Raw genomic sequence first — 23,516 nt, 5'->3', positions numbered from 1 at the left:
ATAATAATAATAATAATAATAATATATAAAAACAACAGTATTCCATAAGAAAAAACTGCTTATGTAATAAGACAAAGGCTGGTCTGGGATGATAATACTATAACAAAATGACATGAGACGTAATACAGTAATTTCAACACATCAATTCTTTGTAATTCTGTCCTGTCAAAACAAATGAGCTAATTAACATTTAGAAGCTGCTTTTTGACACACGGTCAAAAAATACTGAAATGTCAACAGGATGAGTGCCAAACTTAGACTTCTGTGTCACTCAACTCTCTGCCGGCTTTCTAAACAATTAAGAATCTCTCTGATAATTTATACAGTATGTATGGGCAAATCTGCACAAAACTGCTTGCAAGCATGACCATGAAGAGTTTGGAATATAGCTGGAAGCCATCAATTGACTCCATACGTAAGGACATCACATCACACCAGACCATCAGTAACCAGCTTTCTCCCATCCCTTATCACCCCTCCCCATCCCTCCCACCAACTCTGACATCTTTCTCCCATGCATCTGGAGAGGAAGTCATGGCCCTCATACATTCCTGTCCCCTCACCACCTCCCCACTTGACCCTATCCCCTCCCGCCTCCTCCGCTACCTCTTTCCTTCTGCTTGTTCCCATCTTTCCCACCTTCTCAATCTCTCCCTCTCATCAGGCACTGTCCCCTCTGCCTTCAAGCATGCACTCATCTCTCCTATTCTTAAAAAACCTACCCTTGATCCAAACACTCTCTCCAACTACCGACCCATCTCTCTCCTCCCTTTTGCCTCCAAACTCCTTGAGCGTATTGTCTACAACCGCCTTATTTCCTTTCTTTCCTCACACTCACTACTTGACCCATTCCAATCTGGCTTCCATCCTCTCCACTTCACTGAAACTGCCCTTACAAAAGTATGCAATGACCTCCATGCTGCTAAATCTAAGGGACACTACTCTCTACTTATTCTACTTGATCTCTCTGCTGCTTTTGACACTGTGGACCATCCTCTCCTACTGCAAATCCTTCACTCCATTGGTCTGCGTGACACTGCCCTCTCTTGGCTGTCTTCCTACCTCTCTGACCGTTCATTCTCTGTCTCCTCTCATGACTCCACCTCCGCCTCACTTCCACTAACTGTAGGTGTACCCCAAGGTTCTGTCCTTGGTCCTCTTCTCTTCTCTCTCTATACATCCTCACTAGGTAAGCTCATTAGTTCTTTTGGCTTCCAATATCATCTCTATGCTGATGACACCCAAATCTATCTTTCCTCTCCAGACCTCTCCCCTGCTCTCCTCACTCATATCTCCAACTGTCTCTCTGCTACCTCTTCCTGGATGTCCCAGTGCTTTCTTAAACTTAACATGTCTAAGACCGAGCTGATCATCTTCCCTCCCTCCCGCATAACCTCACCTCCTACAATCTCATTATCTATTGATGGCACTACTATCTCCTCTAGCCTCCAAGTGCGCTGTCTTGGAGTAATCGTTGACTCCTCCCTCTCCTTCAAACCACACATTCAGCACCTCTCACAAACCTGCCGTTTTCATCTAAAAAATATTTCCAGGATCAGACCCTTTCTGACCCAGGATGCTATTAATACTCTTATCCACTCACTGGTCATCTCCAGACTGGACTACTGTAATCTCCTCCTGACTGGCATTCCTGACAAACACCTCTCTCCACTCTAATCTATCCTCAATGCTGCTGCCCGGCTCATTTTCCTCACCAAACACACTACGTCTACCTCTCCTCTCCTACTAGACCTTCACTGGCTCCCCTTTCAGAATCCATTTCAAGCTTCTCACACTCGCTTACAAAGCCTTCACCCACTCCTCTCCCACCTACATCTCTGACCTTATCTCCCTTTACACTCACCAAACCCAGCCAAATCTCATCCTAAGCCTCTGTTCCACATTCTTTATGTACCCCATCTGTGTCACCCCTGTATGTCTACCCCTCCCCTTTAGATTGTAAGCTCTCACGAGCAGGGCCCTCTTCCCTCATGTGCTTATCCTTTGTCTTACTTTAATAATCTTCAACTGTACCACATCCAGCAGTCTTCTGCCACCTGATACTTATTCCAGTGTCATCTGCTGATTTAACTATGTTTATTTACCCTGTACTTGTCCTATACTGTCATCAACTGTAAGTTGCTGTTTTCCTGTTTGATTATTTATGTACTCTGTAATTGGGCGCTGCAGAACCCTTGTGGCGCCATATAAATAAAGGATAATAAGAATAATCAGAGACCGTGGGCACTTATGCAGAGGCACTGCTGACTCCCGTTTTACTGGACTTAGAGAATTACTGTATAAACACACTTGTCTTCTCCTGAATTTCAGGGCCTTAAATCAGACTCCCAGTAATGTAGGCACTCTACCGGGTCAGAGCCACTAACGCAATGAAGAGACGGGTGATTGCTTTGATGTGTATTTTACTGCAAACTGTACTATGATGGCCCTGCTCCTTGCAGCATTGCAGCATTTTGCAGTGGGGAGCTGGGCCATTATGGTGCATATTGCATCACTGTGCCCCTAGAAATTACCCTGAGATTAAAAGAAAGGCATTTATGGTTCTAAATAATAGTCAAAGTTTAGGAATAATTTAATTAAACTCTATAAGCAGGCCTGATTCAGAGAAATACAGAAATGCATTTGCACACCCTCCAACTGTAAAGTTTTAGCTGGTACAGTACTTTTTTTTATGGTCTGTACCACCCAAAACAGGGAGTGTATGGGTGCAGCGTCCCCGGAATTTAATAAAATTCAATAGCAGAGCGCATTTCCATTTGTAGTGACTGGGAAAATATGCAAATGCCACAGCCACTTGGATTTGTATTGAGTCACCCATCAATGGCTTTTGCGAGGCCCAGTGGCTGTGTACAAAGACGCATAAATCGGCTAATAATCTCTCGACTGTGCAAAAATCGTGTTTGCATCCATCTCTAAATCAGGCGCTGTGAAAAATATATTTTTGCAATGTGCTATAACATTTTAATAAACAAGTAAAAAAAAAGAATTAGAAAAACTTTAGAAATAAAAAAATATAATAATATACAGAGTTTAGCGTACTTATTCCCATCATTTCCAGCATTTTGATAAGTGTGGAAACTTTTTCCTTTACAAAGTCAAATCATAGCATTATCCTACATACCATTAGAAAGCAACAATTTTGAAAATGGGTAATTCACATTTTGCTACAATACAATATATTAAGGGCCTAATTCGAGGTTGATTGCATTTTCCTCTAATAGGCAAAACCATGTGTACTGCAGGAAGGGATAGGGGGGGCAGATATAACATGTGCAGAGAGAGTTAGGTTTGGGTGCGGTGTGTTCAAACTGAAATCTAAATTGCAGTGTAAAAGTAAAGCAGCCAGTATTTACCCTGCACATAAACAATATAACGCACCCAAATCTAACTCTCTCTGCACGTTATATCTGCCCCACCTGCAGTGCAACATGGTTTTTGCCCATTAGAGTATTAAATAGCAGTTTATTCTGTGTCTTCTCCAACATGTTCACATTATAGACCTAACAAATGGTATAATATGGCAACACTTTTGAATAACAAATAAAAAATGTGTGGCAAACCAGTCCCACTTTCTCGCATGAACTTGTCCTAGGTTTTCCTTATAACACTGCCCATAGAAGCTGGTTAATATCAGCCCAGTTCAGGTTATATCACATGATAATAGTGTCTAACTTTCTATAAATGTATGTGTGTCTACGCATATATCAGGGAGATCCTTATCCAGATTTCTTAGGTCAGCAGGAGTCCAGGGGACATACTGCAGTTTGGTCACTTATTAGTGGGCCAATATATTATCCGTCTGAATGCCTCTCTTTGATCCATAGTTTACAATAGACATATAGGACCATCATTTCCTGAATTAGAGCTCTTGATGCTCAGTCTCTCTTATCTCTACTGCAGTCTGGAAGAGAGGCAGAAACTCCTCTCCCTGGGACTTCAAATACCTCTTTGCAACAGTGGATTTGGTGCTAAGAGATCTGCTGAGTCATCAGTGGCAATGCAACAGGATTTTTATTTGGCTCTTTAGAGCATACTTATCAGTTTTGGGTTCTAGATCTGATTATTGTAATTTCTGATTGCTGCTTTTTGTGGCAATAAGAGATGAAGTTTTGCGTGATGTACTAATTAATATGCACATGCAGGGACAAGGGCTACAAAAGGTACCTGTCCCTGCGATATGTACGAAGGGAAATGAAATGATTGCTAATGCAATCATTTTACTCCTCTTTTGGGAACCCACAGTGCTATTGTGCTTACACGTTCTGCTGTGCAGCAGCCTTTCCAGGGAGGTTTCCTATGGAAGGTTCTCCCGGTAATTTGTGTGAAATTTAGCCCATAGGCTACAGCATCTGAAGATGGCTTTAACTGCCAAAGCCAAATTTGGTAAATCTGTTAGCCTAGCAGCCACCGCAGGCACCGTAGAAATCTATGGGAGCTGCTTCTGCTGTTGGAAATGCAGATACCATGGCAGGGGTGGTCTCCAGTATGCCGGTTGTCGGGATTACTGCGCACAGTATACCGGCGCTGGAATACAGACAGCCGGCATACCGACACTTATTCTCCCTTGTGGGGGTCCACGACCCCCTTGGAGGGAGAATAAAATAGCGTGGCGCGCGTAGCACCCTGCAAGGGGCTCATTTGCGCTCGCCACACTGTCGGTATGCCGGCGGTCGTGCTCCCGGCGCCGGTATGCTGGCCGCCGGGAGCCCGACCGCCGGCATACCATACTACACCCCATGGCAGATATCGGAGATATCTGCAGCTGTCTCTTCATGGTACATTGGGGAGATACTTAACATTTTCGGGTACCTGAAAATATCCTGCAAATATTTGTTTAATAACTATGCCCTTTTAGCCCTACATCTGTGACATCATGACTTTCCGCCATCTGCAAAATGCAGAATCAGCATTCACCACGGAACCATCTCACAGTCCAGCAACAGCGGCAGGTGCACATCACTTGCTGCAGCGCAGACTGAGCGGTACCAGATGGGAGCCATCCTGTCCCCTATTGCAGATATCAGCAAGGATCGGGGGACAGAGCCAAGTAACTATTCAGCAATGGGTGCACCGCAGAGCTCCGTTGGAAGAGCAGCAGTCACACTTGGATCCCGATCTGAGCCACACAGCTGCTACTGTAAATGCAAGTGCCCCTTCACGGCTTGGAGCCCGGAGGCAGGCATCTCAATTGTCTCTGGGAGTTATGCCCCTGCACAGTAGTTAATGTCTTAGAATATTTTATGGCAAACACATTTAAACAATTATAATTGTAGTTTTTATTTTTATTTTGCAGTACTACAAGCGCTCAGATTGTTGCACAGCATTGACAAGATATGTTGTAACCTGGCCACCATTGTTAAAGATATTATTTTATTTGATAATGCATGATGGCATACATGAGTACATTTTCCCCAGTTTATACATGTATTCACCCAACTGATGTATTGTTTTTTTTAAATCTCTGAAACTACTCATAAACTGTACTATAGATTTGTGTTGTGCATTTACAAATATGTGAAACATTTCAATCACTGGGGCAGATATATTAACCTGGAGTAAGGCATAAGGAAGTGATAAACAAGTGATATGTGCAAGGTGATAAACGCACCAGCCAATCAGCTCCAATATGTAAATTAACAGTTAGGATCTGATTGGCTGGTGCCTTTATCACCTTGCACATATCACTGGTTTATCACTTCCTTATGCCTTCTCTAGGTTAATACATTTGCCCCACTGTTAGATATTATCATAATCAAGTCTGTTTAAGAGATACTGCATACAGTGATTATGACAGACTTCAACTGAATCCATTTCATTTTGGATACAATATAATATTAATATTTAATGCTTTTATCTGCCATACTGCACGCTGAATGTAATATCTTGCCACACTTTTATACCAAAGCCCGACATATATCTGAATGTCATGCCCCTAAGGTTCAGAAATGTTACTTTATTTTGTTAACAAAAGAGAGTGGGCAAATAAAATAAATAAATAAATTGAAATACACATATTAAAGAAAAGGTCAATAACATTTTTATAGAACTGAAGACTGCTGCCTCTAAGGAATCAAACAATTTTAATTTGAAGCAACAAAAAAGTTACAGTGTCTCTAGGCAAAGTCATACAAAATCTTAGACAGAAGGAAAAAAAAAAACACGAATAAGAAATCCAAGTGACCATGCATAGGGGGTAATTCCAAGTTGATCGCAGCAGGGAATTTTTTAGCAGTTGGACAAAACCATGTGCACTGCAGGCGGGGGGGGGGGGGCAGATATAACATTTGGAGAGAGAGTTAGATTTGGGTGGGATATATTGTTTCTGTGCAGGGTAAATACTGGCTGCTTCATTTTTACACTGCAATTTAGATTGCAGATTGAACACACCGCACCCAAATGTAACTCTCTCCGCACATGTTATATCTGCCTCCCCTGCAGTGCACATGGTTTTGCCCAACTGCTAACAAAATCCTGCTGCGATGAACTCAGAATTACCCCCATAGTGCATAATCTTCAGGTTTCTTGTAACTGGTCCTCTGAGATTTATTGATGATAAGTAGACTTAATTTAATTCAATTAACCCCTTCCAGAACACCTTCTCATGAAGTTATATAGTTTTTCTTTGGGCCTTAGCGTAACTATATAAAGATAAATGTTTTCTACTATCAGCAGGTGTCACTAACAACTTCAAGTTCCAACAGTGTGCTTGGGAACTGTTTCTTTTGACTTTTGGACAGAAGATTAGGAAAACACATCAGTTAAGTTCCCAGAGTTAAACACTGAACAAACGTTTTAAAAATGAATAAGAATACATTTTGATAAAGTATATTGTTTCTAAATATTGTCTTACATATGTCCTAAATTTTAGTGATCCAACACCAGTTTTGTCATAGATGGGTTGGGATTGAAAAGCCAGCTTGTGAGATGCCAGCGATCAGGATACAGATCGCAACATCCTGATGATCACAATATTGACAGGGGAAGTTAAGTATACCTACCTTCCTCCACTGTCCCCCTAACCCTCCCTTCTAGCTACCTAACCCTAACAATCCCACCCCCGCATCCTAACCCTAACCCTCTCCGGTTGGTACCTAAACCTAGCCCCCTCTTCCCGCAGCCTAAAACTAACCCTCCTTCCCCACAGCCTAACCCTATCCCTCCTGGACAGATGCTCATTTAGGATCACAATGGTCAGGATTCTGGCGCTGGGTTGGTGACCCTATTTTGGATGCCGGTGTCGGCATACCAAGTAGCGTCAGGATTCCAGCATCAGTATTCTGACTGCCGGGATGCTGACCACCGGGATCCTAACCGGATCCCTTATAGATGATGGGGCATATTCATTATTAAGCCCTGATGCCCCTGTTAATTAAGTTTCCAACTCACCAGGAGTTGTTGCGTAGGTATAATTATATCTGAGCAATTCAAGTATTTCTCTGTTTTCTGGACACCAACATTCACTGTTAATTGTTAGAATTGAAAGTTTCCACTAAAAAGTAATGTGACACACTCAGGATATAATTTCAAGAGGTAGAAGTGGGGCTGTGGGATTAATGCATTCTGTACATAGGGTTAGTACCTGCAGTCAGCCTCCAAAAATGTTTAGTTTTCATAGTTTAATTAATGATTGTAGGGCAATTATCGATCTGTCCATGAATCAGTCAGTTAGCCAAACAAAGAAAAATGACTAGAGGGGGTGTGGTAATTAATTGGACAACAGTAATGATTACTATACTATTATTTATACCCCTGCTAGTTATTATCAGCTGATTCCCCCTTCAAGGTCAGATAACCCTACACTTTCCCTCACTACTTCTTCTTCCCTTTGTAGACATGAAGGAGGAAAGGCAACCTTCAGTCTGGTAGGCTGACAGTGGGCAGGTACCACTCTGCTATCATCTGCTTCTCCTCAATGTCAGAGACCTCTCCATGCAGGGCTGCCACCAGAAATTGTGGGACCAGTACAAATGAGGCAAGCATTAAGGAACAGATGATGGGCCAGGTATGGGTCGTTGGGTTGACTCAATTTAGGTCAACAGTCATTAGGTCGACCATAGAATGTCAACATGCATTAAGTCGACAGGGGCAATAGGCTGACATGGTCATTAGGTCAACATGTACTGAGTCAACAGGTCAAAAGGTCAACATGGGTTTTTGGGCTTTTTGGGGGGTCATGTTCTTCGTAAAGTGATGGGGAACCCCGATTAGTGCACCGTGTCTCCTCGCATGGCGAGCGAAGCTCGCCATGCTTCGGGCCAGGTTGCCATTCCCAATTATAGTCCACGTGGATCACCAAATATGAAGAAGTCCCAAAAAATGTAAAAAATCATGCCGACCTTTTGACCTGTCGACCTGGTATATGTCGGCCTAACGACCATGTCGACCTAATGCATGTCGACCTAATGCATGTCGACCTTCAGTGGTCAACCTAATGACTGTCGACCTAAGCTGTGTCCACCTAACGACCATATCCCGATGGGCCTTATTCAGGTTTGTTAGCAATCAAAAAATATAGCAACTGTGCAAAACCATGTTGCACTTCAGGTGGGGCAGATGTAACATGCTGCCAGCTGCTGTTAAAAAAACTACAGGTAGCAGGAGCATAGCATCCCGCTACCCCCAGGAGCATCGCATCCTGCTAACTGACCCAACTCCCGATGGATGTGCTGCTTGGGTAGCGGGAGCATGCGTACGTACACTCCCATTACAGAACGCTATGCTGTGCCAGTCATCCTGCGAACACATCACGTGCAACAAAGCAACAGGACACATCTGTAATATGACTTTGTGAATGTGTAATAATTTATAAAAAACAAAAACTATTTCTAGTTTTAAACAAAAAAATATCAGAATTAGATCAGTTGTCTGTGAACACGAGGAAAATATTTATCAAAATATTTGTTAAATGTTCTATATAAATATGCACTAATATGAATGCTATCAAGATATGAAATGCAAGTGCAAATCCAACTGTGAAATTAAATCCATGCATGTGGAAGGCATGTGTGACCGAAAAGAGTGTGGCCTTGCAGAATAGTGTATGGCATCATGGCACAACTGCATTCCTGGAGATGCTGGGCTGCCCACAGAGAATCGTCTGACTGCACTGCCGGCTCCCCCAATGACAGGAGCTGAGTGCTGCACGTAATGTTACAGTGCAGCACCCAGCTCCTGTCACTGAGGAGGACTTGGCATTTTGGTGTCACCCTTCAGAGGGTGACAACCTGGTGCAGCCCCCACCCTCCTTCCCCCCTAGTGATGCCACTGCGGTCAACATACAGTACAAGTGTCTCCAGGCCGACATCATGGCATTTACAGAGACTCAGAAACAGATTCTGTGGTTTATACATGAACATTAGAATGTCATTTTAAGAAGAAAATTTTATAGGCACAGATTGGGAAAAATAATATACTTTATATCAATCTGCATTAAAATATGACATATACCCAGCAAATAATGCCAAAACGAAGTATAAACTATATTCAATCTCCCAAACACTTTCTTTCCTTTCCATAATGCTGCTTGACAGGCTATTAGACCAGCAATGTTTTATGTTAGCTGAACAAACTGTTGTTCTAACACATTGTCAAAGCAGCTACTGGTTGATCTCCAAACAGAAGTGTAAATGGCTCTGTTAAAACAGTGTATGAAATGTCTTCTCATATATTTCAATCCTGAAACGGACTTACTGCAGTTTGATTATATAAGAATTCCAGAGCTTTTGTTTGTTGTACTCACTATTCTCCATGTGAATGAAAATGAAAAATAATACCATTTGATGAAGTCATTTTACATTTCTATTCTTGCTGCATTCTGATTTACTAAATGCTTCCAGAGTTTAAGCATCATTTTTGACTTGTCAGACCTTTGCTTTGAAAATTGCAAAAGGCAGCATGGTGAATTCAGTACAGACGGGACTGAACTGTATCATAATGCTCCACCTACCACAGTGCAATGATGTAAATCACATCATCAAGCCATGGTGGGTGGAGCATGATGCTGCAAAAGATATCACCATATGAGGTGCGCTCATTCATTGCTCTTCTGTCTGTCCCAGCTTCACGGAGATTGCTAGACTGTCTTGGGTACCCAGTAAATCACCCAATATTCTGGAGACTCCTAGGAATTATTGGTAATACTGGTAATATTGCAACTACTCACTGTTGCAGTTTAGAAGACAAACTTGTAATTTTTTGGTCTCTTCTTTGATTGGTTTAAATCAGAAACAATCACTGTTGGCAAAATATTGCTTACACATTTTATTTCAGGTTTTGGCATATCTTGGATCATAAAACTGACACCAAGACACCCATCGTACTGTTCAGATAACAACATTCATAGGTAGGTTTTAGGAAATAAAGAAATTAGAATATTCTCACTAACCACAGGCTTCAGGTCAAGCAGAAAAAAATGACAAAACAGGGTTACTAAAATTTGTGCAGAAAAAGATCTTAAGATGTCTCATTCACTGCCATTTGCACTCGAGGCCGAGATTCACCAACAGCAAAAATACTGGCTTCCTGCTGACTGATGAACTGATAGTGACATACTGCAAGTACCTGCCAGGAAGTTAGATATATGTTAAAATGCCTGGTATTTAATTCTCCTTGGCCTTAAGCTGGAAAGACCCCAGTCAGGTTCTGCTAACCACTTACACAACTGTCATAATGGTATTTTGGAAATGCCCCAGTGCTTAAACTGGCAATAGGGATGATGATATTAGCAATGCTGCTGTACCAAGAGTGTAAAAAACATCAGCATCCCTGTTATCAGTTTCAGCAGCAGTCTACTTTTTTGGTGTGCTGGTAAAGATCAAAGCACAGTGTGTTTAGCGCAAAATGCATGTTTTCCCATCCTATCTCTATTTAAGCCACCCTGATGTTTTGAGTTAGGAAGCATTAAGAGATTTCTAGCAATGCATCAACTGGATTATTGTGGTCTAATAATAATATTACTAATAATAATAATTATTATTATTAATAATAATAATAATAATAATAATAAGTGTTATGGTTAACACGCTTTCTGCGAGGTACATTGTGTTCCACAGGGAAACATCAGGGTGTAGAGAGGATCTTGATCCAGAGGCACCAACAGGCTAAAGCTTTAGGCTGTCCCAGGATGCATTGGGGCCTCCTCTATAACCCCACCTCCAGGTACTGTGAGCTCAGTTTTGTTAACCATTCCAATGCAGGAGCAGGCAAAAGAGAAGGCAGACGTTAGTCACATAGAACCTCATTTTCACAACAGGACAAAGGGACCAGCAGCTAATGCCATACAAACCCATAGAAGCTAGGTGCATCAGGGTGGGAGCTGTGTGGAACCCAATGCACCTCATAGAAAGAGTGTTAACCATGGTAAGTCCACCATAACACTCCATTTCTGCAGCATCCAAAGTAAGCATCCTGAGAGGCGAAACAATCAAAGACATAGAATATTACAAACGTGTTTACTGAGGTTCACGTAGCCACCTTGCACAATTGTTCTGCGGACGCTCCCCGGTGTTCTGCCCAAGAAGGTCCAGCAGACCGAGTAGAATGGGCATTAATAGCAGCAGGAGCTGGAAGAGCAGTCTGCGCATAAGCTTATGCAATCACCATTCTTATCCATCTGGCCAAGGTTTGCTTATTCGCAGGCCAGCCACATTTGTGGAAACCAAACAGGACAAAAAGGGTATCTGACCTCCTGAAAGAAGCAGTCCTCTCCACATAGATACGGAGAGCCCTTACCACATCCAAAGACTGCTCTTTGGGAGATAAGACCGAAGAGATAAGGGCTGGAACCACAATCTCTGGGTTAAGGTGAAATGATGACACCACCTTAGGTAACCTTGTCGAGTTTGTAGAACTGCCCGGTCACGGTGAAATATCAGAAAGGGCGGACAACAGGATAAGGAACCTAAGTCCGACACCCTTCTTGCAGAGGCAATAGCCAGCAAGAACAGGACCTTGGCCGTGAGCCATTTAAGGTCCACCAACTCAAGAGGTTCAAATGGAGACTCTTGCAGAGCATTCAGTACAACAGTCAGATCCCATGGAGCCACAGGAGGGACATAGGGAGGCTGAATCTGAAGGTCACCCTGAGTGAAAGTATGAATGTCAGGAATATATGCAATTTTCCTCTGAAACCATACTGAGAAGGCAGATATGTGAACCTTGAGGGAGGCCAGACAAAGACCTAAGTCAAGGCCTCGTTGCAGAAAAGCCAGAATTCTGGAAGTTCTGAACCTAGAGACATCATAATTCTTAACAGTACACCAGAGATAAGAATTCCAATCCCTGAAAAAAAATCCAGGCAGAGGCCGGTTTGTGGGCTTTCAACATAGTCTGAATAACCGCCTCAGAAAAACCTTTGGCCTTCAGGAGTGATGCTTCAAAAGCCACGCCATCAAAGCCAGTCTGACCTGGTCTGGGTAGATACAAGGGCCCTGTACGAGGAGGTCTGGCCGCTGAGGTAGTAGAAGGGGACGCCCTGTCGACATACCCTGCAGGTCTGAGAACCAATGCCTTCTGGGCCATGCTGGAGCGACTATCAGTAGCGATCCTCCTTCTTTGAACTTCGAACTTCTGTAGGACCCTGGGCAGAAGTGACACCGGATGGAACACATAGGGAAGACTCCACTCTCCGGCGTGTACATTCTGATGACTAAGGAAGGCCACTTCCCAGTTTAGGACACCCAGAATGAACATTGCCGATATAGCTGGCAGATGGCGTTCCACCCAACGAAGAATTTTTGACATGTCTATCATTGCCATGCGGCTTTGAGTGCCGCCTTGATGGATTGCTCCAACACCGCACCCCATCCCCTCAGACTGGTGTCCGTAGTCAGCAGGACCCAATTGGGGATCCAAAAGGGATGGCCCCTGCTTAACTGCTGGTCCTGAAGCCACCAGGTTAGCGACAGACAACCTCCGGAGTCAAGGTGATCATGTGAGACCTGATCCGCTGAGGTAGGCCATCCCACTTGGGAAGGATTAACCTCTGAAGAGGGCAGGAATGAAATTGAGCGTACTCTACCATGTCGAATGCCAACACCATCAGCCAAGTACTTGCATCGCCGAGTGTATCGACACTCTGGGTTACCTTCAGTAGCAGATGACTGAGGAGGACTTCATGGGAATTTGTCAGAATCATCAGGTTGTCTCGATACGGCAGGATACTGACTCCCTGGTGATGGAGATGAGCCGTCATAACAGCCATGACCTTGTGAAAATTCGAGGATCGGTAGCCAGTCCAAATGGCAGAGCCTGGAATTGGAATGGAGGTTGCCATTAGCAAACTGCAGAACTGCTGATACAATATGGCAATAGGTATATGCAGGAATTCATCATGTATATCCAGTGATACCATATAGTCTTCAGGTTCCATAGCCAGTACAATGGAGTGCAGTGTTTCCATACGAACCCTGAACACTCTCACAAACTTGTTTAATGATTTGAGATTTAGTAGAGGCCGAAAGGACCCATTGAGTTTTGGGAGAAACAGGGTCGGTAATAACCTCAGCCTCTCTGGGACTGAGGCACTGGCACAATCACTCCTGTCCTCAGGAGAGAACTCACCACAGTTTGTAGAATTTGCAACTTTAACCAATTTGAAAGGAGGGCAATAGTACAAAAAACTGGTGAGGGGGACATCACTTGAACGAGACAGTATACCCATGAGAGACAACTTCCAGTACCCATGGGTCTGAAGTGGTTTTTAACTAGACCTGGGTGAACTGTAGACGTCGGCCTCCCACCCTGGGATCCCCCAGAGGGAGGCCCGCCCCATCATGCAGCAGAATTGTGATGTTGAAGCAGGCTGACACAGTGTTGCACTGGGGTATGAAGGGCCCACCGGGGAAATTCCATTTTCTGGGCCCATTCTTATGGGTGTGGCCAGCCCCCATAAATGATTGGCTAACCATTAGAGAATGCATGGTCTGGGCCCATTAATAAATATCTATAGTATATAAAACTAGTGTATGATAATGTACCAGATTAATAACAGCAATGCACTGTAGAAAATACACCATCATTCTGTGCAGTATAATGTAACATATGTATAACGTACTATATAATTAAAGTGCACAGTCTGTAACCTGGGTGGGGCCCACCGGGGGTTTGCCCTGTACCCCGGTGGGCTGGTCCAACCCTGGGCTGATGGACTACCAGGATTGTTTGGCCCTGGGCTTTGTGGTTTTGGGAGCACGAGATTGTCTCAGGTATGCCTGACCTTTTGCATTCCCTTGAGGCCAAAAGGAATGAAAAGTGGTACCTATTGCTTTCTGCAGAAGGATTAGTAGTGGGGAGCTGTTTTTTCAAACACTATTTCATTTAGGTCTTCCCCAAACAGAATGTCCCCAGTGAAGGGGAATACCTCCAAGGTCTTTTGGAGTCCAGGTCCACCTTCCATGACCTTAACCACACTATGCGGCAAACTAGGGCAGACGTGGTCAATGCCTTGGCTGCCAATACACCAGCCTAAGAGGACACATCCTGAACATATTAGGTGGCGGTGGTATTGTGAGACAGGTATTGTCTGGCATTGTCAGATATATCCTCTGGCAGCTCTTCCTCTAATGCCTGAACCCATGCCTCAATACCTTTTGCAGCCCAAGAGACAGCTATCGTAGGTATATGAATGGGTCCAGTAAGGGAGTATACATACTTCAGGCATCCACATGCTTATCTGTCGGTTCCTTCAGTGAGGTGACAGTGGTGACAGGCAGAGTGGATGACACCAAGAAGCGGGTGACGTGAGAATCCACCAGTGGCAGAGCTTCCCATTTGTTAGATAACTCTGCAGAGAGAGGACAGTGAGCCAAGGCCCGTTTAGGCAAAGGGAATTTCCTCCCTGGATTAGACCAGGGTTCCCGTCTGATGTCCACAATATAGTCAGAATGACGTACTATAGTTTTAACCACATTCTGCTGTTTGAACTTGTTTGAAGGGTTGCTATGCGACCAGTAGGGGATGTGTTCCCAGTGGTCATGTGACACTGAATAGCATTGAGATCGGGTCTGTTTTCTCGGACCCAGCCGGTGGTTGCTTAGCAGCCAATCGCGGCACGTCACTTCCGGGATCACGTGTTCCGATGTCACGTGTTGCGGTTCACCAGACACAGGAAGGCTCTGTTATGCCTCCAGAGATAAGTGTAGCTCCGTGATGTGAGGTGGCTATACATTTACAAGTATGGTATGTGGATTAGCTACGCGACCCACGGCATTGTGAGATGCATTAAGTAGTAGGTGATTTATAATGAAGTGGTTTAATACATTTATCTGTAATGATTGAGTGACTATTAAGTTTGGGATGATGGTTCTGGTGGCACCGCCCATATAGTGACGTCATTATGACGCCTTTTGGCACATTTTTTGAATTTGAGGGTATTTAAGGAGCCGGTGAGGTATGGTCAGATATGCAGCTGATGATTTGGGATTTGGATGAGACAGCTTTTTTGACATCTGTTGATATTCTCCTGATGATGGTCTGTGTGGGACCGAAAACGTTTGAGATACCCTATTATGCTGCAAGGTGCAGCTGAATTATGCTGTCAGTAAAATAAATTTGGTGCATATTTAAGGACTAAAACTGGTGAGTGCTCCATTTATTTGGTTTCTACAATTGGATGCTCGTGAGAGCCTCTGTGGATGACACCCCAGCGGTTGGACTTTGATCTAAACGTGAGTGCGACCCATATATCCATATATATATATATATATATATATATAGTGCCCAGTGTCTCTGTCAGGGACCGAGGGAGAGCGTGATGCAGCTCCAGGGCGGGAAATCTGCAGTAGATGGTGCCCTGGGCCAGGGGAAGGGCTACAGGTTAAGTGCCGTTTCCCCTATGCTGGACTTCCACCGCCGGTACTGCAGAGCATTATTAAATGGGGCATTAGTACACCCGACCTGTACTCTTACGCCCTGGCAGTCTAGTGGAGTCCCTGCTCGGTGACAGTGTCCACGTCTCCCGAGGTCATGGATGGAACACAATTTAATGGTGGGTCTCACCTGGGGTTCTCTCCTACCTCCTCCCCGTATCAGTCACCGAAGCAGGAGAGTGGTCTGTAACTGTGTGCCTAAGCCGGAGCGTCTCCGCCGTAAGGAGTATGCTACGCCATTTGGGAGGTGATGGAGCTGCAGCGCTGAAGTGTCACCCTGACATACAGCGCTGACAGCCCAGTTGAAGAAATCTTCTTAGAAAGCTTTTTCAGGGCTGCCCAGGCACCAACTCGAAACTGAGCTCTCAGTGCCTGGAGACGGGGGGGACAGCCTAAAGCTTTAGCCTGTTGGTGCCTCTGGATCAAGATCCACTCTACACCCCGATGTTTCCCTGTGGAACACAATGTATCCTGCTGCAGAAAATAATAACAACAAACATTTTATTTATATAGCGCTTTTCCCTAGCAGAAGTCAAAGTAGCTTTACAGATGTCAAATTAAAAGCAAAACAGCAAGAAAACTGCTAGAAATATGACAGTATAGAAACATCTGTCAGACACATCGCTGTTATGATTTTTCATTAGTATAAAACAGAAACCAACAGCTGTTTTAACACGATTATGGACAAAACTATGGGGGTCATTCTGAGTTGATCGTAGCTGTGCTAAAGTCCGCCCCGCATGTCAGTGCTGTCCACCCCGTCCACTGCGGTGCCGGCGCAGTTCCGACCCGATCGCTGCGCTGCGATAAACTGCAGCGAGCGATCGGGTCGGAATGACCCCCTATGTGTTGACAACAGTGGTGCCGAAAGAGGGGGGTGGAGGGTACAAATTACCCGGGTCCAGGTCTAATGGAGGGGCCCAGTGGGGGCCCTGAGTCCCCTCCCCCTTACCTGGCAGCAGCAGCTGCAGCTCTTCTCCTCAGCCTAGCACACACTGCTGTGTGCTGGGCTGCAGTGTGGCCAGGGAGGTACTTAAAATAAAAAAAATTCTGTATTTTTTTCATGACCACACCTCCTGTGATTAGGCCATGCCCCATGAAAAGTACCTGGGCCCAGCCAGACTCTCTACTGCCCTGGTTGCCAATATGTAAAAACATACTATAGAAAGCAGCACTTTCCAATCTGCAGCCATCACAGGTGCTGCCCTTTAGTTCTCTATGGGGACAAGGCTAAGAGGCAATGTAAAAGGTTTTATTCCACTAGCTAAAGCTATAGTCAGATTTAGATGGCCACTTACAATAAGTTAATGGTGCCACCCTGCTCTCTGGTAGACTAGAGGGGATCACTGCCCATCACAAGTTTTCCAGAAGCCTGAGTCCCGAAGACTGAAGCTTAATACAGTACAGTACATGCCATCACGTAATAATATTCCTTAATGTTGTGATATGCAGAGATAATGTTTACACCGCAGTTTTTAATAACTATGCCCTATAGTGAGAAATGTTTAACATGTGATGCAATAAAGCCTGCTCTACCTGTACTAATTAAATTAAATTAAATTTAAAAACAAGGGTTTCACATAGCCTTTTTACAAGAATAGTAAATGAATACTACGGACTTTGATAGTGGCAATGTTGCTGAAAACTAGATTACATGAAAGAAGCTTATTGTACTGAAGTCACAAGGTTCTATAAATTCAAGATTAACATGGTATAGGTTTGAGTACAATGTTTCCAAATATGGTTAGTGACAATTAAGAAAAACATGAATATTGGCCTTGGATGGATTTATATTGCATGTTGGGTAGGATACATTGTACTAATATGTGCCTCAAAGAAATGTGCACTCCAATTGCTGATTTATAATGCTATACAGGTTGAGTGTCCCCTATCCAAAATGTCAAATTATTGGGTTCCCAACTAAGATAATTAGACCCTTTGAAGAAGTCTAAAGGACGAAACGCGTTGGTCATTCCCTCTATGACCTCCTTCTCACTAAGCTAAGAACCTCCAATTATTATATCTATAGCTTGAATTTTATAGGAAAAATTTATAATTTATAAAATATTCATATACTATTTTTTATTTATATATTTTTTATCTATATATTTTGTACTAAATGTTAACTCTTTTTGACATAAATTCCCCTTTATCTTTTAAAAAAAATGTTTTAATGAATATTTTGATTCTGCTTATATAGAGCTTTATATCAGCATATAGACACTATTTGTCGCTTGAACCCCTATCCTCCCTTTCTTTAATTGTTTTACAGTATCTTACCAATACTGTGTACTTAAGGGTCAGCTGACGCCTATATTTGTAGGAGTGTCACTTAAAACAAAAATATTTTTGTGGATACTGGTGGTCGTAATCACAAGTGGAGCCGCCTTCTTTTGGTTATATATATATATATATATATATATATATACATATGTAGTCCGGTTTCCTCCCACACTCTAAAAATACACTGGTAGGTTAATTGGCTCAAAGACAAGAGCACACAATGAACATTAGCCCTAACGGGAATGTGTGTGCATGTACATGTGAATTGTGAGCTCCACTGGGGCAGGGACTGATGTGAATGGCCAAATATTCTCCGTAAAGTGCTGCGGAATATGTGTGCGCTATATAAATAACCGGTAAGAAATAAATAAGGTTGCTAATTTTGGAAGATATGTAGTTGTATTTAATTAGCTTATCTGGAGTCAAATTACCTACTGTGATTTGAATTTAAAATGTGTTCAAATGAATTCCTATTTGGATGATTTATTCTTCACCAATTTATTATAGACAACATATGGGTCACAATAAACACAATATAGCAGAGTTTCCCAAACTTCGGCATTACAGTTCAGGTTTTAAGGATATCCATGCTTGAGAACAGGTGACTTATTTAGTAACTCAGTCAATTTGATTTAACCATTTGGACTCAAACATGATTATCCCAAACACAAGGTGGCTATCCTATTAGCAACAAAGCAGCGTGCTTCTCCCTCCAATGCCAGCACTTATCGTGGATTATGCTTTGAGTGCCTCAGGCCTGCTGTTTTTGTGCAATTGCGAGTCGACACGACCACCGTATCAAACCTCAGAAGCATCTTGACCTGGCTATATCCGGACTCCATACAGCACAGGCAGTTACAGCAGCTACGTGAAGGTGTCTGATCATCCAGCTGGGCAGGTTAAAGGCACCGATACCCCCAGTCTCACTCATCGCTTGTGCACAACCGCACCTCCACCCTCCACCCAACATAACAGTCCATGTATTCTTCATCCCATCCACGAGTGTACCAGATGAGGCACCAAATGGTGAGCTCGCTATGAAGATTACACTGTGGGGGATGAGCCATACAAGGCCCCAAAGCATATCTGGGAAAACTGATACATGTGTAGAAGTATGATATACCATGTCTGGATAGAGCAACGTAAAGAACAGCTTTAACTAATAAAGCAAGGTATGCATGAAGTGGGAAAAGTGTATTAGTAAAATAATCACAAATAATAATCAGTGATGGGCTATAATACTTTAAAACTCTATAAGTATAATTATATGGCTTTCAAAAAGTGGCATCCAATGTCCACAAATTACTTCCTGTGGGTTGCCAATATTAATCACCAGTGTCAGTAACTCCACAGTGTTAGATATATGTATTCAAAAATGAAAATCTAATTTGGTTTCATAAACTTAATTTGATCAGCATCCTGTATCTTGTATTGAATAGTAATTTGATTCAATTATTCTGTCTCCATTATTAGTTTGCATATTTGCTGTTCTTTAGTTCAGAATAAAGCAGTCTTACTTTTACTGTATATTTGCTCTGTGTGATTCTGTTTTTTCTCACATGGATTTAGTTTACAAGAAAATGTTTTAGAAACTACACAGATTTTATGACACATCCTTTTATTCACTCAGAAAGACGCGAGACCTATTGAATAAGTAATGCACTTTGGTGGCATCGGAATATAATTTCCCAATAATACCCACAGAATTTATGGTTTTATGCAAATATGGTGTTATGTATATAATCAATCTGGAAGCCATTCCTCCAAAGATAGTTTTCTTGTACGTTTCAGGGCCATATCCGAGCATTAGCAAAACTCTCTGTTTGTTCTCACCAGCTATTATTAAACTCCCAACCCCAGAGACAGGATATTAAATTCTCTTCCTCCTCACTATTTATTCCCATTTTTTTCTATAAATCCATAAACCTTCCCACTGACACCGAGTGTTATGAATCTCAAAGATAATGAAGGCATTACCTCTTGCAGTATCCTCTTCATTTTGAGCAGTAATGTCTTTACAGATGTACAGTCCTGCATCATCAATCTAAAGGGCAATGACTCCAAGCTGGTGCTATCTTCCTGTGCAAAGGGCCATTCCAAAGATGGGCTGTTGGGCATTTGGCAGACACGAGGGCACTTAGCATCTTCTTGATCATTCTCTTTTGCCAAATGTAAAAAAAGGTTTCTATAAAAAATACAAAATAGAAAAAAATGATTACAATATAAAACTTGAATACAAGACAATAAATGCTAATCTTTGTCACAGAGAAAATCCTGTTCTAATATACAAGATAATGCATGTTATTCACATAATCCTGAAACTATTGCCAATCAATCACATACTGTATGAGCCACTTATGTGTGCAAAGTCCAGACAAATCAAGGTGTACTGTAGCTAAAACCGCACACTGATGCCCACAGTACAGTCTAGTATAGTCAAAACTCTGGAGTAGAATGTCTATTGCAGGTGACCTACCTTTTCCGCACATCTCTGATCAAAACTCACCATATTTCCAACAGTATATACTGCTGTATCTTTACATAACGCCTACATGAACCATTTGGGTCATATATTGTGTATAAATCTGGTTCTAGCCAGTGCCTCCTGAGCCACGCACCTCGCCGCACGTCCCTGCCCCACACAGAGCAGTGGAACATTGCTGCAATGCACTATGCTGAAGTATCATAGGCAGCAGTGAGTGCCATTGCTATAAAAATGCACTGTTTTATATCTCTGACTAGACTACTGCTATATTCACTCTCAGGGCAAGATGTACTGTCACTAAAACTACTGTTTTCAGAGGTCTGACCACATTCTCCATATGTTTCAAGCTCCAGAAGGCAAAACTTTCCAAAGCTTGTACCTAACAGGCAAAAACATCTGCAGAAGCCTATAGAAGCCTACAGTATGGGCTGCTTAACACATAAATCTCAGTGTCTCCCACCGCATGCGCAGTAGGACTCCCGAGTCATAAACCCGGAAGTCCTCACACCACAAAGGACAGCTTTTATCAGAAGTGCTGTCCTTTGCGTAAATATTCGGAACTCTACATGCATACAGCATTAATCAATGCTGCTATGCATGCGATAAGTATCAGGATGTATGCAATATGTGAAGCATAATACATTTCACCCTCATACTGAAGGCTGAAAACAAAATGGCCCATTAGACTTGTAATGAAAAAGAACTTTGAAGTGAAAAAAACAGTTTTTGTTGTTGTTGTTTTTAAATGAAGTTCTTAGTATTTCTGTTAGTTTATTTGCATAAAAGAAATCGATTATAACATTGCCATAGCATACCTGCCTAATCTGTCACTGAGGAGGGAGCAGCCCAAATCGAATTCTGCAATCTTACTTATGTGACATGTTAGCAGTCACATACCTCCAAACTGTCCTAATTTCCGTGGGACAGTCCCGTTTTTCTGGGACTGTCCCACCTAAGGGCTGCAGTGTCCTGTGGTGGGGAAGCTCCTGTTACAGCTATTATATCACACATTACTTTTGGTTGGCTCTTGCTGTTTTATTTTGAATATGTAAGGGAACCAATCAACCCCTAGACTTTGAGTACTCTGGCACCAAGGTGATGGGCACAACATAGAGATGACAGGACAGACTTCATACACCACTATCAGAAATTATCCTGTTCCTAAAATTGGGCAATGGATATTCTTTAGACAAACATGTGACTCACCAGCTGTTGAACTACAACATACTCACTGACTTTCTGGCTGTGGGCAACCAGGTTGGCACAAAAAGGGGAGTCATCATAGGTGGGTAGGGCGGGGGTGTGGACGCACAATCATGCCATCATGGCTCCACCCCTGATTACTGGCATTGTAAAGCAGTGGAAGGGGCTACAGTGATGCAAATTACTATGAATCACATCACCCACAACTCCCCCCCCCCTTCCCCGAACCACCGTCTTTCACAGATGGCTGTCGGTGGCTGCACGGTGGTGTGAGCAGCTAAGGCCGACTCCTAGAAGTTTGCCCACTTTTCTAGGTGACTTTATCAGATGCCATCTGATTTTCGGGAGAGTAAGCAAGTATGAACTACAGGCCCCAGGAAAAGCAGGCCTCCTGACTGTTATAATATGAATCTAGAGAGGTGATTGCCACCACCCTAGCCTCAACTTCAACAAATTTACACAAACTCTGGTAAAATAACATAGGTCTGTTACACACCTGTGGTATTCCATTCATTATATTAGCCAGCATGCTCTACATGCAGAACTGTTACACACATGAAGGCTGATCCTTTAGGCAGGCTCTGAGGTCTGTGTACCAGCATCATCCTTTTAGGTCAAGACCAGTGGTGCAAGTAGAAATATTTTCTTAGAAATATTTTCTTAGTGGTACTGAGTGCTGAAAAAAACAGTGGTCATGTGTCGTGAGGGGGCGTGGCCACATGCTGATAGTGGGAGTGGCTACATGACAGTAGCGGCGAGGCCACACGACAGACCCTTTTTGGGGGGGAATCTGGAAGCAAGGCTAAAAATATATAGTAATGCCTCCAGTATAATAGAAATAATAAGATTTTACTTACCGATAAATCTATTTCTCGTAGTCCGTAGTGGATGCTGGGGACTCCGTAAGGACCATGGGGATATAGCGGCTCCGCAGGAGACAGGGCACAATAATAAAAGCTTTAGGATCAGGTGGTGTGCACTGGCTCCTCCCCCTATGACCCTCCTCCAAGCCTCAGTTAGGATACTGTGCCCGGACGAGCGTGCATAATAAGGAAGGATATTGAATCCCGGGTAAGACTCATACCAGCCACACCAATTTCACCGTACAACCTGTGATCTGAACCCAGTTAACAGTATGATAACAACGAAGGAGCCTCTGACAAGATGGCTCACAACAAGAATAACCCGATTTTTGTAACAATAACTATGTACAAGTATTGCAGACAATCCGCACTTGGGATGGGCGCCCAGCATCCACTACGGACTACGAGAAATAGATTTATCGGTAAGTAAAATCTTATTTTCTCTGACGTCCTAGTGGATGCTGGGGACTCCGTAAGGACCATGGGGATTATACCAAAGCTCCCAAACGGGCGGGAGAGTGCGGATGACCCTGCAGCACCGAATGAGAGACTCCATGTCCTCCTCAGCCAGGGTATCAAATTTGTAGAATTTAGCAAACGTGTTTGCCCCTGACCAAGTAACTGCTCGGCAAAGTTGTAAAGCCGAGACCCCTCGGGCAGTCGCCCAAGATGAGCCCCCTTCCTTTTGGAATGGGCTTTTACAGATTTTTGGCTGTGGCAGGCCTGCCACAGAATGTGTAAACTGAATTGTATTACAAATCCAGCGAGCAATCGTCTGCTTAGAAGCAGGAGCAC

General features: G+C 43.2%; 1 protein-coding gene across 4 annotated transcripts in view; it reads right to left on the bottom strand.

The window, feature by feature from the left end:
- CCSER1 (coiled-coil serine rich protein 1) overlaps window positions 1-23,516 on the bottom strand; it is a 1,413,620-nt gene that overhangs the window by 432,191 nt on the left and 957,913 nt on the right. For all 4 annotated transcript variants that reach the window (XM_063917302.1, XM_063917330.1, XM_063917310.1 and 1 more), the window contains exon 6: window positions 20,148-20,355. In XM_063917302.1, coding sequence (XP_063773372.1) covers window positions 20,148-20,355 — 208 coding nt within the window. The remainder of the gene's footprint in view (window positions 1-20,147; window positions 20,356-23,516) is intronic.

This window comes from Pseudophryne corroboree, chromosome 1 (assembly GCF_028390025.1).
Source record: "Pseudophryne corroboree isolate aPseCor3 chromosome 1, aPseCor3.hap2, whole genome shotgun sequence".
NCBI classification, from domain to species: domain Eukaryota; kingdom Metazoa; phylum Chordata; class Amphibia; order Anura; family Myobatrachidae; genus Pseudophryne; species Pseudophryne corroboree.
This window is presented reverse-complemented; position numbering and strand designations above follow the sequence as displayed.